The 19,113-nt window shown below is 33.8% G+C and overlaps 1 protein-coding gene across 1 annotated transcript in view; it reads left to right on the top strand.

Annotated features, from left to right (window-relative positions):
- Nucleotides 1-19,113, top strand: part of SNF4Agamma (SNF4/AMP-activated protein kinase gamma subunit) — a 45,136-nt gene that overhangs the window by 2,070 nt on the left and 23,953 nt on the right. Inside the window, exons 2-5 of the mRNA XM_088037203.1 lie at nt 5,218-5,988; nt 11,687-12,073; nt 12,377-12,571; nt 17,418-17,439. Of these exons, the coding sequence (XP_087893329.1) occupies nt 5,218-5,988; nt 11,687-12,073; nt 12,377-12,571; nt 17,418-17,439 (1,375 nt within the window). The remainder of the gene's footprint in view (nt 1-5,217; nt 5,989-11,686; nt 12,074-12,376; nt 12,572-17,417; nt 17,440-19,113) is intronic.

Raw genomic sequence — 19,113 nt, 5'->3', positions numbered from 1 at the left:
GCCATTTGTTTATTTAAATGCCAGTAAATGTTGAAATATGATTTCTTGCCGTTACAACTTATTGATATGATTTATCTTCTGTAAAGTCACGTTCACGTAATGAGAAAAGAGAAGTTGAAAATGACCGAGTGGAAATTTCTGTTCCTTGTGTAACTAATAAGTGTACGAATAAACCCTAAAACGCCCATTTATTATATTAGCTACTTCCAACTTTCGTAAAACTGTCGCTAACTATTTAACTACTAGGTGTCCAATCATTATCTTCCGGAAATGACGTGAGATGTCATTCCAGACTAGGTGGAGCATGATTGTTTTTTAACCTTTTAGTTGTACCGGTGATAATTATGGGCGTCGAATGAGGCGTGCTTAGTTATTTTCGTCCCATGCAATGTCACAGATCTATTCTTAGCGAAAAATTAAGTAATCCGTCAAAACATAGATATTTTGTCAATCTCTTGTTCATATTATCTACACACGATGTGAAAATAATTGATTTTTTTGCTATTTTTGCCTCTTATCATTATTTTCGTGCACTTATAATCCCCATTCAGTCCTGATGTTATCACCGGCATTGTCTTTAGATAATTTTTCTTAATTTAGGCGTGATTTTCATCTTGTTGATTGTCTCCCGAGAACAATTAAAAAGTTAATTGAAAACATGCTTTCAAGTTCTTGGAAAGAAATGAGTGTGTCCATATTTGTTCCCCGGAAACATTTTGTTACGGCTCATCTAAAGATCGGGTCGTTGACATGAAATGCTTGCTAATTTTTCTAAAAATCGGTCGCAAATCTGTGGTCTACTAAAAATATGTTTTTTTCTAATTGAACGAGATTCAAGTTATGTCGAGACAACACGGCTCCTTTAAATATCTCTGTTCTCATATGATTCCGTTTGTACTTTGAACCAATTAAAAAAACACTTGCTGGAATTGATGTTGAAACTATGCAAGGGTCAGTATCTACAAATATGGGAAGATCGAAAAAAATGTTGCTTCGTCAAGGTATGATGGGCATCCGACATGTGTAAAACAGCATGAAAAATGCTTTATTTGTGGTAATCTGTCATGCTTCCACGTATTAAGCAATCGATTGTGCTGCAGTGTGGCGCATTAAATATGCAAAATGGGGTAATTTAAATTTTACCTGAGATTGCGAACACGTGAGGATAATTCTCACAGCGTTTGCGTATAAGCTGTGCATACATAATGTGCGTTTATTTGATTTTTTCTCAGTAAATAGTGAAATCCTCCGGTGATTCAATTTTGAGAGAATTATGTTGGCGATAACAACAAGGAAAATTTCCGCCGCGATTAATGTCAAGGAGTCCACTGATATCAATATTTATTCACACAGTGTATTGATAACGTATGTACCATTTATTTAGATTATACAATTCTTATTTTTTGATGTAACGTCTTCTTGTGATTGTGCAGCTGTTGATAAGAATATTTTTTAGCCGCAATGAGATTTTATGGCGCGATTTTAAGTAAACAAAATTGCAAAAAGTGTAATCACGGGACTATAAAAGTAAATCTCGGATGATGAATTTGTGATTTTTGTGGTGTCATTTTCCCCTTATCATTAATTTTTCTAATGAGTTGTCGGCCTTTTTGCGGGTTTAGTAGGTGTAATAAATGGTCTTAATTGAGGCCTTAACACAAATTATTTTGTCTACCTAATTATGTTGGTATATCTTATCGTTTTAATGTAATGTGATAAAATGAGAGAGCTTAAATAATATGTACATACAGATAAATCTAAGCCAGTCTGAAGGTTTTCTCAAATGAATGAATAAATAAAGTTTTATTGAAATTGGCGAATTTTTGTAAAGGTCGTTCGAATTTATAGGTTTTCATATCGTTTCTAGCAATAAAATGTTGAGCAATAATTTAAAACATCACTACTTGTTACAAAATTTTTTAGAAAGTTTGCTGTAAACATTACCTGTTTGTTTAATTGTAATTAAACTGACATCGATTGAAAATTAATAACAAATTTAAAAGTTTAAATTTATTAAATATGTACACTGAAACAATGCAAAGAGAACAGAAATAATTCCATAAATTAAAGTCTACAATAATTTGGTTTAAAATGCACAAACTCGAAATTTTAATTGTATCTACAAAATTAGACTTTAGACATGAAAGTGTTTGTTCTTAGTAGATATAATTAATTATATTGCCTAAAAGCTAAAATTCTTGACCACTGCATTGAATTCGAGAAGTGGGAAAAACTTGAATGAGATCACCTGAAAAACTAGATTATGGCATATCTTCCGGTTTGACACTGAAATGTTTACTTAATATTAATTCAGTGTGAAGTTCATAATATGATTATTACGAGTTTGACCTTATAAATTTAACCTTGAAACACTAGTGTTGAAAATTGTCAAACAGATATGCGAAAAAGGAACATTTGGAAAGGAGCCACCATTTTCTTAAAATTATGCGTTTGAGACAAGTTTGAGGACAAGGAGGTGCGAACATTAAAAAATTATAATATGTTGAATTCATGGTAATTTTCCTAGTTTTTTTTTTGCAAATATGTACCTATCGCAGGGAGAATCGGAATAAGATCGATTTTTTGAAATTTTGTGAGCAAATTGGTGACAAAACTTTGACCACCTTTAAAATAAAATTAAAAATTTACCACAAAGGTTACTCTAATTTGACATTGAACGTGGGTGGATCCTAATTTACCCACACGTCATATTTGTAAAGTGCAGCATTAGCAATTCAACTTTCCTAGAAAAAAAAGCAATAAAAAACTGACAGAAACTTTAGTTTTTACTGCTTATTGTAATTTTCTCCATTGATATCATAATTACGCCGCGTTCTTTAATGTCTACGTCTATTAAAACGGTTCTGTAAACTTAAATTCCAAATCACATGTTCGCAGATGTTCCATATGTAATGAAAGAAATTAGGAAAATGAAATCCACACCCACGTGCTCGCAATAATGATAGCATCAGAGTAGTAATTTAGCCACAATAAATTCCTAGAATGTGTAATACCATTTAGCTAATGAACATGTAATTTTTCCGCTAATTGAAAAGAACGACAGAATGAAAAAACTCTTGAAGTGAAAACTGTTTTTGAACACTCCCAATGGCCATTTCCGTGTTTAGTTTCTTACGCACATCATTGTTTGCATTTGTTAAACATACACGTAATTTGTTCATAGTATGACATAGCAAAATTAATTCTTTCAATTTTATTATACATGGACACCTCCGTATTTTGTGGGCTATAAATGACAAATCTTGGAAATTTTAAAACCCGCAGTTGACTCATAAATTGTTACTTTCGATTAGCCTTGGACCTGGATTTTGATAATTCCAAGATTGAAAAGAAGTTTGGGATATTTTTACATTATCAACACACGTGTCGAGTTTGTTCCGCTTATCGTGAAGCTTATTGCAAGTGCCAACAAAGTAAATATTCAAACGTAATTTTGACAACACCTTACATGATTGAATTTGCCCAATTGTTAAGAAAGACAAAGAGTTGTGGCGAGCCTTGAGCTTTCCACTTTGGAATTGCTGAGGTGAGTGGCTTGTTCCAAGTTTACAAAATTGAGACTCTTATCTTAATACGATGGATTGTAAACATGGAATTTACCGTTTGGGAAAATAATCGCAGAGAAAATTTTAGTGCAGCTAAAAGCATAAAGAAAGAACTATTCTGTCAGCTGCGAAAACGATTTCAAAATACAAACAAAAATCCCCTGCAATCTTCATTGTGCAACCACAAACCACAATCGTGTGTGGAACGGTCATAATCTCAAGGCCTAAACTGCAGGGATTTGTGCAATCAACAAGTGAAAATGTCGTTTTCTCAAATTTAATCAAGAGGCTCACTTATTCATGATTTAAAGAATTTAATAATTGTGCAAGAGTCAAATATGGATTTAGTTTAAAATTAGAAGTTTCCAATCGAGACAATTTTATTTCGCAACAAGGGACAAAACATAAAAATTTTAGATGCTCTTACTGTAGGAATTCATATAAAATTTGTTTGTCGACATCGAAACAATCTAAATTTCTGCGCTCGAAATTAAAAAGTTGGAAGTTTTATTGCGTTTCTCTCCTATTTTCTGATTGTGTTTTTGTTCCTTGACTTTTTATCTTATCAATCACATCTTTATAAAACTTTCTAGTTCAAGGAGCAATCGTCGTAAAATTTCTTCTAAAACGAATTGTAATATTAAATGCTATTTAGTTATTAAGAACAACATCCTTTAAATCTCAGAGATAAGGAGACAATTGGACTTTTCCCACTTTAAAACAATCGAAAAAAAAAACGATAATCGTAGAAGACACATGCACTCTAGACAATGTAGACCACATGTCTAAGCACAATAACATAATCAGATTTAATGTTATCTCTCATAAATTATGTAAATTTGTTACAATTAATCGTAGCTTGTTTTGAAACTTGTGCGGAACTGTTTTCTTATGGTAATACACGCTTGTGGAAAAGTTTGCCACCCTGTATAGGCTTGATAACATGATAACAAGTTACAGTTTTTATAATTAGTGTCGGCGAACAAGGTCACCAAATTATTGTGCGTGTCAACAAGCAACAACTACTAATATTCATGCCGGTGGAACTTGTAGTTTTGCTCGTCATTCCGTGTTTTTCAAAAAATTCTAAAATTTGACATAGTCCTGGAAGCAGCTGTTTCTCTGGTATTGCATTGATGACCATAAATTTTATTACATCTACTTATTGTGTGATGTTCGTCCACATTATGTAAATGTGATGTAACAGAATGCACCTCGCCTTGTTTTTATGCAGATGAAGCAAAATACACATCAATACTAAAAAACGGTCTTGATTTTGTTGCTAAACCGGTCAGAGTTTTTGTGTGGGCTTAACTAGTCCTAACTAGCAAAAATCTCGAAACTCTGTAACCCAATCTGTGCTTTAATTTAGTGACATTCTCTCCAGAGCTTATAAATCAATATGTAAATATGCCTTTGTATATGTAATCGACTTGAAGGCGTGAATAGAGCCTTGAACTTGGCACTTGCGAAAGGTATAATTCCAATCAACAATGTTGAAAATAACGTGGGTTTTAATGAAAAGAGCGTCGAAGCACGCAATGTGCAATTAACTAATTTGTGCGTCATTTTATGAAGGTGTGATTTCTGAATCTTATGAGTTCACTGCTTTCGTAACTTTCCGCGGATTCGCATGACGGTGACGTTTTAGATGGACTCTGATGTGTCGCTCCTTCCAAAGTCTGCAATCAACGATACAGTGAGTTTAGAAGCAGTCCATCATTCTTCAACGATGCCGTCTAAAAGTGGTTCGTCTTCAACAATTTCTCTTTCGGACGACAGCGACATCGAGCCCGATGAATTGGTCTCGACCATCAATCATAACACCGAAACTACCATCGCTGCTTTAAAAGACATCAGCGGTGAAGATGGAGATTTTGGTAGCCAACAGTTCCTCAAACGCTATTTTCAAAATCACAGCAACAGTTTGCCTTCTCGAGTGGCTGTTTCAGCTCGGCGACTGTCGCAATGCCGCGAAGAAGACGAAGAGGAGGAGAAGAAAGACTTGAAAGACCAAGTGCCTTCTAGCAGCAACATGTCGACAATTTCGGGTAGTGATAAGAGCCTGTCGGAATCTTCCAGTGGTTCTAAAACGTCTGTGATCGATACTGTTAGTGGACCTACTCATAAGTTTGTAATTACAAAGACTAAACAGCCTTCGGAAGCTGCGAAAATTTTTGCTAGTAGACAACAATATAGACAAGCTAATACAGTGCACGCGATACCCTCCCAATATGATTCGAAGAGGCCTTCAGTTTATAACATCTTCAAATCACCTTTCCCTTCACCTCATTACGATACTAGGTTTTTTGATTCTTCGCTAATCGAAATGAAAAGTGAAAATTCCAGTAGTTCTACCATTGATTGCAGCGGAAGTGCGGAAGATATCTGGGTGAAACGCTCGCCTTCGGAAGTGAAGAAGGTGAGTGCATTTTCACGCCTAGTTAAAGGTGGTGTCAATAGCTGTTGAAATCCGTAACAACTTAGATTTCTGCTTATCCACGTCATGTCAACGACCGTGGTCATGTGAAAGTGACAGGTGAATCGATACTACAGTTCTATTGATACTATTTACTGTTAATAATTCAACTTCCATCGCGCTGTGGCGTAACTGCGACTAGTAAAATGTTAATCCTGCGTCGAACTACAATACTTGGAAGGTCTTTTACCATCGTTTTTACGTTATGTGTTACACTTCACGGAACGAATTAAATGTTAAGTGAATTTAATGTTGCAACGTAATTGTAAATGAAGTAGAAATTCGCTCATATTTTAAAAACCGGTTGAAACCGCTTTACTGTGTCAGGATGAGTTTGTGATAGATTATTACATTCGGTCATGCATTTGTCGTACAGTTACAGCAGGAAGTGTTTTTTATTTTTACTTTTGTGCTATTATTTGACACACTACTGTTGTCAGGTCGCAAAGAGACGAATTCTTTGTGTCCCATTAAAAATTTCCCGGAAATTTCGTACGCATCGATCGAAGAAATTGGCAATCCGCCAAAATGTCAACTTGTGGCTTTGGGGTGCTTTGCACGTGAGTCGTTTATTTCCGCGTTTCGTGACGAATTCTCAATTATAACACCCAAACATCACAACGAAATTAATCAAACATGACAAAAACTGTACCCAATAATTATTTTATAACGCTGAAAGGTTCAACAACCTGTTTCCATTGTGTGTATTAGATTTTGTATATCGAAACGTTTTAGTAATCCGATTATTAAAGAACGAAGGACGTTCGTTTACTTGCCAAAAGAGGTTTGTTGTGAAATGGCGGTGAAAGTTAAGGTGGCGTTCTTACTGAAAACTGTTTGGTCGTTGAAGTTGAAACAGGTGTGTGATACATGTTAATATTAAATTATGAGATCAACTTATTTTGGTTTGTTTGTCATGAGGTTGGTTTTATAGTGAGTTTAAAAATATGTGGCACATTAAGTCGGATTAGCATACATTAGGATGTGAAGTGACATGTACCATTTTATCGTGTGCATGCGATGTAATCGTGAAATATGACTAATAATGCCACATATTTTTAAATTAAACGCGTTTTTACATATTGTTTTACTCACACTTTAACTCTTAAGTGATCGTCCACTGAAAACTAGGCCTTCATCAAGGTTTACCAATTAAAATGTCAGCGCTAATTATTATTTTGAAATATTCTAACGTAAGTGATATATTAGAAAAACTTTCAGTTTTTTTAATCCCGATGCTAGCAAACTGCATATTATGAATTATTTCATATTACGTTGCCTGGAGCGTTTGAAATGTTTGTGTGCTTACATGTAGCGTACCGATTATGTAAATTTAAATTTTTTAGAGCGAAACGGGGTAAAAATATGTTGGATCGTAACACTCCCTTCACGTTGCGTGTTGTATTTCCAGCTTTATTTTTTATTTGATTGTCTGACTGGTATCGCATTCGCGTGCATTTAATGTGGCGTTTGTTTAAGAGATAACAGAATCATTAGTTTCGGTGTTGTTTTGTCAAATAAGAACGCAGGTCAAAAGTTTTAGACTATTTATAAAATTGGATAGAAGTCTCAACACTGTTTTTGTCTTTTTGATTTCTCATTTCGATGAAAAAAAAAAAATTTTTGATTTTTGAAATTTTTTATTTAGTCGTTACCTGCAATAAACAATCCTTTGTGGACACTTTCTTTACTCATATTTTGTCATTCTGCAAATTTTAAAGGATTTTGCAGAACCAAATTTAGAAAAAATGATCCGGCGCATCCACCATTTTTTGCATGAATTTTTTTCGAAGTTCTTGGAGATAAAAGTGGGTCACTCTGTGTTAAAGAGACGAAATAAATTCTTCGATTATGAACAGTTATTTTTAATTCATCTGAAATGACTAGAATTAGATTTTTTTAATTTGAGATCCTGATTGAATTGAACTCTTTTCTTCAGGAAAGATGTGTGAAATAATTCTATCTGGGGATCCTGTAATCAAAGTAAAGTGCAATGTAGAGTGTTTTGTAAACATTTAACAATCTATGAAACTGCGTAAAATACAATAACCTAGAAAAGTCCACCTTTACATAGAAGCACACCTCCTACGCACATCTGTTTATAAACGCAAAATACAACGGAAGGTTAAAAAACTGTCGTATAAACAATAGTGACTGTTTACCTTAACTTTTCTAATTCTTTGTGTTCTATGACAATGTAATCAACACAGAATATGGTGCATTTATTAAAACTATGTCAAATCTGTCATCAAGTTTTCGCCTGTTTTGTTCGAAGCAAGCAACACGTTCATTGAAGGCTCGTGTCTTTCATAAAACACAAAGCCTCATCAAAGATTGTGTTGTTATAATGAAACTCTCAATCGCACTCCATCATTTTTACTATTAAATACTTCATTATTGTCTTTACGAACAATACAAATTACACCTTAGTGCGTACGTTTCCGCCGGTTACGTAGTTGGGCAGGTCAGCGTGAAGTAGGTCAAATGACAACAACAATGGTCGTTTTTATTGATAAATCGATCTACTAATTATCACGAAATTAAGTTAATTGGTGCGTATTAACGTCGATCTTTTTTTAATTATCGCCGTGTTTACGATGGTATACTCTTAGCTCATCACATTCTTGACGTCTTTTTCTTTCATGCCGTCATCAAATTTTCATTGGAAATTGTTGGATTTCCACCCTTAATATCAGTTGTGTAATAAGAGTTGTCGTCTTATCGGCGCCACGATGCTGAACGTCACCATGCGTACACGATCCACTCCGGTTCAGTTTCCTCGTGTGTTTTCTTGGTGGTTGTTGCGTCCTGCACCGAAAGCTGCATTTTTGGATAAATATAGCCCCTTCTTAAAATGGAGAAACGTGCGAGTTCATGATCATTTCTAGCTAATAAAGTGAATTGTGGTGAGTGGAGAGTAGAAAAATGTTTAGGGAACTATTTTTGAAAAATCTTGATAGTTGTGTGGAGGAGAGTTTGGCGTTTTCAAGGCGAAAGGTTAGTTGTGTGGCAATTTTTCTTTGCATTACGCACTCTGACATAATTCAAAATTAAAATTGCTTCTGGAGGAAAGTTTTTGAATAAATTATCATTGACGATGTGTCAATACAATCGGTTTAACGCAGCTCGCACTGAATTATTGATTTCATGTTTCTTTTAAATTGTTGTTTTTATTATTCTTACTCAAATACAAACAAACAAATCAGCTGTTGTAATATAATTTAAAATCACATTAACATTCCGCTCGTGTTATTTGGCGGTTGACAATATCTTACCATAATTGAAACGTTTTAACATTTCCATGACACGTAATAGCATTGTCCTGAAATCATCGCCTATTAATGAGGTTAATCAATGAAGTTGGGCCGAATTTGATTTGGTTCTGGCCTGAATTTGGATGTGCTTTCAAGTTTGGCAATCGAAATTTTTCAGTTGATCTAAATCTTCCTTTTTCATAAAGGAAAATTCGGCCGACTTTGTGTAGTTGGACAACAGACATTTTTTTATTCAGTTAACACAATAGAAACAAAGTTAATAATGAAGCAACCACATGATGTATGGTTAATAAAATACAAAAAGATTATCAAAAATGAGAAATCTCTACAGAAGATAATGCGAAAAATGTTGATGCAAGAAAGAATATTTTCAATAATAATAATAATAATAATAAGAATGTAAACGGTGAATTGTTGCTAGTTTAGTTTAAACAATTTGTTGTAGTTTTATAAAGATTAGATACGCAAGTAAAAAACGCGGGAAAGAAATTATAAATTCAATCAATGAAAAAATCTGAGGAAATTATAACATATTATGTATTTTTAACACATTTATCTAACACAATAGAAACAAAGTTAATAATGAAGCAACCACATGATGTATGGTTAATAAAATACAAAAAGATTATCAAAAATGAGAAATCTCTACAGAAGATAATGCGAAAAATGTTGATGCAAGAAAGAATATTTTCAATAATAATAATAATAATAATAATAATAATGTAAACGGTGAATTGTTGCTAGTTTAGTTTAAACAATTTGTTGTAGTTTTATAAAGATTAGATACGCAAGTAAAAAACGCGGGAAAGAAATTATAAATTCAATCAATGAAAAAATCTGAGGAAATTATAACATATTATGTATTTTTAACACATTTATTAACCGTGCAAAATTACAATAAAATTGTAAAATAAATTTTATAAAACGGTTTATTAATTTTTTTGCTTTAGAATACTGTTTTTCCGGGAAAAGATAACTAATAAAGTAAGAAAAAATTGTATTGACTAGTTGGGGTTCATAAAAAAATAAATTAATCAGTCGTGAAATTTAAATGAATGGTATTTTTTATATAAGGAAGGAAAATGAACGTACGTTTACTTTTAATTAAAAAAATTAAAGCAGTTATGACAGTGAAAAGTTCTGTTTATAATTTACAATGAACTAATCTAAATAAAAATGTGAAAATATAGATAAAAATATCTTTCTTAATTTGGTAGAAATGCGTCACAACTTATCGTTTTGTAATCCTCGATCTATTTTCTTCAAGTATCGCAATTTCTATAACATACTAAGATTGCAGAGAAACGATCATTTTTATTGTAGACATGAGATGATCAATGATACTATTTTTAATCGTCCCTATTATTCATTACAGTTATTTTTACCGTTTGTAATAAATTGTTTGGTTTATTTGATGTGAAAAGTTTACATAAAAAATGATTTTCATAAAAAACTTGATAATGAACAATTGTGTTTGTGTACATTTGTTTGCTGATATACTTAATAATAATTGATTTTCCATATTCTCTATCATTTGTCAACAAATGAATGTGGATTGAACATCAATCTATTTTGTGATGGTAGAAAAATTAGTAAAATTACAGACAAGTCATTTACGACGATATTAAGTTAATCAATCACAGCTTTATTTATTGTTGCTCATCATGTGATATGAATTATGTGCGTAATTGTATCGCATGAAAATAGATGCAAGCCAACAGGTACTGATTAATTAAATTAATTATGCTGTGCATTCTTCTAATCAATGTCTTTTTTTTATTATTGCATTATTTTTAACGCAATGTGTTGATGACCCGATTACAACCGTGTAAACTGTGTTGCCTATGATCTTCTCTGAAATCTTATGATCTGTAAAAGTTAAATCTTTTATGAGGTCATGAAAATTATGGAAATATTTTCTATATTCCGAGAATTCTTAGAAACATGTCAAATATTTTGTCATAAGACACATTTAAAGTAACTTGACACTGCAGTGATGTCAATATTGTCAGTGAAGGTAAAGTTCGAGTTGTTTTTTTATTAACTTTTTTGTCGCATTAGCAGCTGTTGGGAAAAAACTCAAATTTTATTTCTTAATATTTGTTTACACACATTCGAGAAACAGTTGTGATGTTCTGATGACCCTAAAGTGGGTTAATCGACGTTCCATGAAAATCTTTCCATTCTTCAGTGAAGCATTCTGCCCCTGAGCCACGTTTACAATATAACGCGTAATCTAAGTGAAATTGTACCTTTCGTTTCTTTCAATGCGCGCATTCCTTTATGATCGACCTCTCCTTAAGTCGCTAGTATATGGTAATGTAAATTTCCATCTCATCTGAACCTGACAAGATTTTCCATTGCAGGAACTCGGCTCCCAGCCCCTCCCAACCATCAGCAATGATGATGTTGACACCCAGTCGATGCCTCGGCCCCGCTCGGGAACGTGGGGCTCTAAATCGGACAGTAAACAAAAGAGTAAAGAAGTCGCCAAGATCAAAGCAAAGGAGGCGAAAGCTAAACAACCCAAAGAAGCCAAACACGAAAGTAAAAAGGACAAGAAGAAGGATAAATCGGGAACTCGGAGTGGTTCTGCGTCCAGATCCAACTCCGCTGAAAGAAGGAAGTCTGGAGAAGATGTGCAAAGTCCTAAGAAAGCAGGGATGTTGGACGCTTTCAGAGCCAGGTCGAACTCCGACGCCAGTAAAAAGAAGGGGAGTGCGTTTATGGCGTCGATGAAGAGCGCGATGTTGGTGAGTTTTTTTTTACACCCCACGGGCGGCAATTAATAGAGGAAACCATGTGATGTTCCTCCTACTCGTGATTTCAAGTAGCAAGGTTAAAGGAACTATATTTTTAGATTCAACCTCATTATTTCGCAACTTGCACGAGGATGACAAAAGAATTGAAAGATTGATATGAGTAATCGCGTTTTAAAAAGATCACACTATGCAACCATCAATACCAATACAGATATGCTAATTACTTAATTACGCTAATCGTTTTCCACATTCTACAGGCTGTTGTGTTAATAATTAATTTCTTGTTCGTTTTAGCACACCGGTCTTATGCACGCTCGTCCTAAAGCACCCAGAGATGGGTCTGCTCATCCTGTTCGTGATGGAGGTTCCCATACCCAGTATTACCACACTGTTACAGCAGCTTCCTCCAACAAGAGTCCCATGACCAAGGTTATGGACATTTTCAGAAACAGGTCTCATGCTAGCGTCCCACCAGAAGACAGACGCAAGGTAAGAAAAGGTCTTTCTTTGATACATAGGAACCAGAGTTGGCTTTATTGGTTAAATTACGTCCTAAGTATTACCGCCAAGTCTATTTTCAAATGTGGCACAAGTTTCAAGAAACCATACTTCACTTTTTTTTTGGTAATTGATAACGAGCACAATATGTTGTTCATGGGTCATGGTTAGTGGCTGAGTGTGTTCTTCATTAACAGATAATAACTTAAATGCTGTTCGTTATATTCGACTCCTACCATATTACAGTTTTTTGCAAAAATGGTGTTGGTAATTAATTACCAGGAAATAATTATTATTATCGGCATTGAATTTACGCTATTATTATCTTGATATCAGTTTTTGTGGTTGTTTGTGTAAACATTGTTTGTACGAAAAGATGGCACAGTAAGAAAAATATTGAACAAAAATCCTAATTCTGTCAAATAACTTTGTGATGAAATAAACTCATGTACTTCAGATAAAAAAGTGGATAGTTGAGCAGAATACAAAGTTTTTTAATTTGTTGTTATGGCTGTAACGTTGGCAATCTGTATGATTGATTGAATCAAATAATGTAATCTAGCCAACTTCTTGCAGCAAAATTACGTGTTTAGTTTTTTTCTTGGACAAGTGAGGCCATAAACATTTTAAAAAAAGGAGGAAACTTTACTTACAAAAAAGAATAATAAACTTGTTCCGGTAGGAGTATAACGTATGCAACCAAACATACACGTTTACTCAAGAAACAAGATTACTGTTTGCGATGAAAATGTTTTTGAATAAGCACTGCTCTAGATGTAGCTAATATTGGTAATCAATTAATGTGAAGGCGCCGGGCGTTATGAAATAAAATTAGCGTAAAATTAATTTAATTAAAAACGGTTTTAAGTAGTTGTCTGCTGAGTATGAATAAAGTTTAGCCGAATGCATTTTTTTTGGGAGTTTTTAAAATACAAGCCATTTATTAAAACGAAAAGCAATAAAATAAACACATAGGTGTGTTACTAATACATAAGAACTTAAAAAATTGATAAATTAAAAATCGGGCGAAAAAAATAAAAACCTCGAAAGTTAGAGAGTTAAGAAAATGAAATTCTAAAAGATTACAATATGAGAACAGCACACCTGAGAAATCTAGAGCTTGGTTCCCAAGGACCCGAAAACATAAAATCTTGTTCCATAAAATATGATCCTAAAACATAGATTAGATTTTACAATTTTTTATCACAATAGTACATGAGATTTTATGAGAGTTCGATGCACGAATCGACAACAAGTAACATTATTTTCGCCGTTCCAAAATTTTCACCCAAGAAAGGCAGTCACAAGTTTTGTTTACATTGATTATCAATGAGACGCACTTTTCACGATAACATTTCACAAAAAGTTGCAATATTTTTTCCATTTCACGATAACGTTATATCACTTTGTTTTTTCTCCATTGTTTTACTGCGATAAAATAAACGAAATTTTGCTTACGTCTATTAAAAATGTATGTTTTAACATTTTTGATTTAAGACGTGCCTACAATTCATATTTTAATAAAATACTTGTCTTTTTTAACCTTTTGTTAAGAGATTTGTGGCTTGCTCGGAGGCGTAGAGCCGGTTCAAAGCAATATTTATGAGTTTATGAAATCTGAGCAACACAGTGCGAGAAAAACGATGGAGAAAACTGCATCTCTCCATCTGTCGTAGTTTTCGAGATGTGGAGCACTTATTTTTTCAGACCTTCAAAATTTTGGCTTTCTGGAACAACCTGAAATTTTCAACGGTCATAACTTAGTTATTTGTTGACGTACGTAAAAATAAGCACAGTTTTGAATTTTGCGTGAAATTCTGCCTTAAATAAATACTAATAACTTGAGTTTGCTCCACAAATAAGCTAGATATTATTGACCGAAATAGGTTTTCCGGGGGTGTTTAATGCCTTTGAGTTATATGTCGATCGAGAGAGCAGCTCGAAATCTATCGTCTGGTCAAATTTCAGTAGTTTACGAGAGGTGGGTTAACAACAAAAAATTATTTCTATCGTGTGAGTCGGAATTTTATTTTCTGAATAAAATTGACTAGCAAATTTTCGATATCCGAGACCGGATTCTAAAAGCAACAAAAGCGCGAGAAAAACGATTGCGAAAACCGCATCTTTTGTTTTTTAGTTTCGGAGATATCGAGCATTAAACATGAAAGCGCAAGAAAAACAATGACGCAATATCCATTTTTCTACCTGTCGCAGTTCCGGAGATATGAAGCTTTACAAATTCAAAAAAAAAGTGCACCAAATCCGAACATACCTACAAAAAAAATCGAATTCTGGAAAATGTAAGATGTTTTGGATCAAACAATCGATATGTACTGGAAAATTGCCTATTGTGGTTATTGGACATTTTGCTTTCGTTGCGAACACGACACCTCCGTTAATCTGATGTTGATTAACGCATTTTTATAAAAAATACAAGAAATTATTTACGTATTTATTTATACGTTTATTTTATACAAGAAATTATACGTATTTTAACATATTATATCACTATTATTATTAAAATAATCCAGAAAGGTAGTGAAAAATTCTAATGTGTTTGTTTTCGAATAAAGAAATAGTAAAATGTCACGGTAGTTGCGTATGTTTTTAAACAGGTTTACAAAAATATCTTAACGTTCGACGTTTAATTTTATGAGCGAGCTTACTTTTATCTGCGATTTATATCTATTTTTTTCTAAATTTTCCGTTTATTGTGCACGATTTTCGCCTCCAGTTCATCTTAGCTTTTAATTAATAGTTCATAAATAACCTTCATGATAAGGCATCGAGTTCATGGACTTTGCAGCCGTGTTTTTGTTTTGATGAAGACGTGCGTTGCTAAGTCCCTTTTAACATTTTTGTGTCACAGTTCCTAGATCTACGTCACTGCCGTCTCACATGGTGGCTAATTTTTGCATAACACAAAAGCTCGAAACCCAATCGTGATTGTTGTCAGAAAAATTTCGCATTGTGGGATAAAATCGCACAGTTGTAATCTATGACAAATATTTTGTTACAGCACGTGGCTGCAGTTGACACCTCGAATTTATTACTGCTAATACGTGTTGAAGGCTCTATCGAGTTAGTCTCATTTTTGCGCTCGGTTTCACAGGTTGAGTGAAAATTTCAGGATGTCATTTCTTCGGACCGCGAATTTATAGTAGGGAGAGTGTGGTGTGGCATTAGTTTTAGTCCTGCGAGCGGATATAGCAGGCGCGGGAATTGAAATGTGTGCAAAATGTTTCTTCGTTGTGTGCTTCATTTTTAATTGGATTGTTGATGAGAGACAATTGTTTGGGAACGGATAAATTGTTTAGTTGGAATAGAAGTTTCCTGTTTATTGACGCGGAGATGCTGTTTTTTAACGAAATTATTCCGCGACAGAACGCTTGAATTGGTCATTTTACTGTTGTTACATAATGGGATTGATTACAATTTTATTATTACAGAGTCGTTAAAATTCGAATGTAAGTGCTTAGGATTTACTCTCCTCATTAACGAGGAAGCGTTTGTCAATATCGTGTTTTACACATAATCAATGAAGTGTTAAATTCAACGAACTGGTCATTCGGTCTGTTTTCTTGGATTCTGTTCTCAATTGTCAGAGATTGTTTAATGGCGATAGAATTTTTATCATTTTAAAAAGATAAGTCCCCGCTTGATGCCCATTGTTTAGATAAGCATTGTCTACTAATACTCTTTACAATGCAGTTTTTAAATCGCCATTAACATTTTGTTGAAACACTCGATTGCAGTTTACTTATTGTTTGTGTTCATCCGAAGCTAATCCGCTCTGATTTTTCCGGTGATTACCAGCAGGTGTTAGATTACTTACAAATGTCAGGTGTAATCGACCCAGCACTCGCATAATCTCGGATTTGCGGTGTATCAAGTAAATCGTTTTCTTGAATTATCCGTTCCCAAACCTCTCACACTTGAAATAACTGCAGACATCGTATGTGCGAAAAGTGATAAATCGATGAATTTTTGTTTGTTTTTTTCTTCAACGTCAAGGAAAATTCCTAAATCGTTTGATGTATCAGGTGCTCGTCGACGATTTTAGTCCGGTAAACGCGACGTTTCCGCAAAAAATGTGATAGTGTTGGAAGTGAAAATGGCTCAGTATTTTCGCTGGATCCGGAATAAGAAGGAAGAAGTTCCTTTTGTTAAGCCTCGCAGTCATTCTTTGGATGCACGAGGTCTGGATGCTTCTGATATTAGAAGATTGACTCTGATTAATGTATGATTATTTTGTAATAGAATTTAAGCGTTTGGAACCAGTGCAAGTATTTGTGTGGGCTTCAGTGTCTATTGTTTTGAGTATCACACCTTAGTGACCGCATTCGCTTGACCAAAATTACGAAATTTGTGGCTTTTCTATTTTAATGGTGGAGAGGCTTTAGTTTGTGATTAATAACAGTAATTTTGATATTATACAAATTAATTACGTTCACGCTGCCTACGTGATTGGTTGCTAAAAATATCACAATTATAGTGTTTGCTTGTGGATTACTTATGTATACAGTTCTTTTCAATTTTTTCTGCTGCTTGTTTGTCAAGTAATTGGCAGATAATCTCTGCATTCAAAAAGGTCGTAAAGTTACATCATTGTGTATAACTTCCAATTTTAGACCTGTTAACTGCCCCCCTAAAACGTATTATACATTGGAAGTTATTTCCTAGGAAGCAAGGTCAGTTCCAATAAAGCCAACTGGTAAATTATAATGCTGCATTAGAAAATTATTGCGTGTTTTGTCTTTGATGCACGTGATGCATCGAATTCTCATGAAAGCAAAATGTTGTATAGTTTCTCTAATGTTTTTATTTTTTATTGCAGAAGGCCGCCCAACAACTTGCTGGTGAGTAAATTAATTTTTTATCATTACAGTAAACGAGAAGTATTAATAAGACTCAGTAAATGTTGCAATCTCAAGGAATTAAAATAAGTTGGTAGATTTAGTAAATATGCGGAAGACACATTAGTCTCATTTAGGCTCCATTAGTCAGTTTTACACTTACTTAATTTAGTAGTATTAAATCCACTTAGTTTGAGTTAATCTTATTGGGTGCGAGGTGGACAAATTTCGACTAATTCAGCCTTTTTAATTTAGCTTGCTGTTACTGTGCTTTCTATGGTTATACTCAGTGGAATTTATTGTAGTTCATTTCGTTTAATTTTAAAGGATTTGAGATATTTCTGCTATGACTTTATGTCTAGTCGGCTTCTGTTTATAAAGTCTTTTTTTTCTTACCAAGGTATTTAAGTGGAGTAGTATAATACAAACATTTAGCTCGAATTATAAAAAAGTAATCGTTATTAATTACAAATGGAATTTTCTGTTGGAGCTTATCACTTTAATCTCCAAAAATTCTTTGAAAATGAAAACAGACGTTTATTAAACTGCTTTGAAAAAACTTTTTGTGTATGATTTGGTCTAAAAAACGAACTTTTAGCCTGAAGCTCAAATTTCATCATTTTACGAATTAGGTACATGGAACCATAATAAAATAATATTCTGGAAATAATTGAATACCTAATTATTGAATAATTACAGGTACTTTAAATGAATGATGAATATAAAAATATCTCATTATTTTCTAATTCTAGCATTCCTTGATAATAACATGACAATTAGTAGAAACGTTTTTTAACATCACTACAGGTTCTAATAATTACGACTTAACTTGTAAAATTTTTGAGAAATCGCGACTGCATAATAGCATTTATGAGTGTCATTTTTTGCTACCATTTTTATCAGTCATGTGATAACAGAAAATAGTCGACACTTTATCACCAACGATAACGTGGCTATGAATAATTACAATGGCAGATGTTAAAAACATGACTTTGTCTATAATTTTAAAAATTCGACATAGTAAATAAATAGCACTGATAACTCGTCGACTGGACATGATTCAAAAAGCCACGTAAAACAGTTAGCTACAACCAGCATTGCACCAGCAACAGTAGATGGCGCAACTCTCTATTTTCGCAGCATCCACCAAGCTTCGATAAATCAATAATCCAAAAGATATCCAACCAAACAGCCCCCGGATATTTTCCTCAAATTTGTAGCTCCAGTAAACACTCTTGTTTGTGCCAAAACAGCGTTGTTTTCTTCTCATTGTGAAAAATTCCTGCCATTGTTTTTGAATCTTCTTTTATAATAACAATACACGAGATTAAAAAACTTTTATCCACGCCCTCGAGTCATTTTGTCTCGTGCTCTTTCTAGGTCACGAGAATCGTTTCCTCTTGCATTAAACCACGAATTGTATGACGTAATAGTGGTTTATCAGCGATATGCACCATGGCGAGCCTCCATAGACTTGCGCAGTGCTGATCCTGTGCAATTCGCCATTTCCGGGCCGACTCCGGTTACGATTATTTAAATGGGGACACATGTGTGTTACGGCATGATGCTGCGGTTTAGGGCGTTGATTTATGGCAAGGATGGTTGTTTTTGAAGCCATAATTGAATTGGATCACGTGTTTCTCCAACAAACGGAATTCTGTGGCTGAGATATGATAA

This window comes from Gnatocerus cornutus, chromosome 5 (assembly GCF_029298725.1).
Source record: "Gnatocerus cornutus isolate USDA-ARS CGAHR chromosome 5, icGnaCorn1.1, whole genome shotgun sequence".
Classification (NCBI taxonomy): domain Eukaryota; kingdom Metazoa; phylum Arthropoda; class Insecta; order Coleoptera; family Tenebrionidae; genus Gnatocerus; species Gnatocerus cornutus.
Note: the sequence above shows the minus strand (reverse complement) of the source record. Positions and strands in the feature narration are given on the sequence as shown.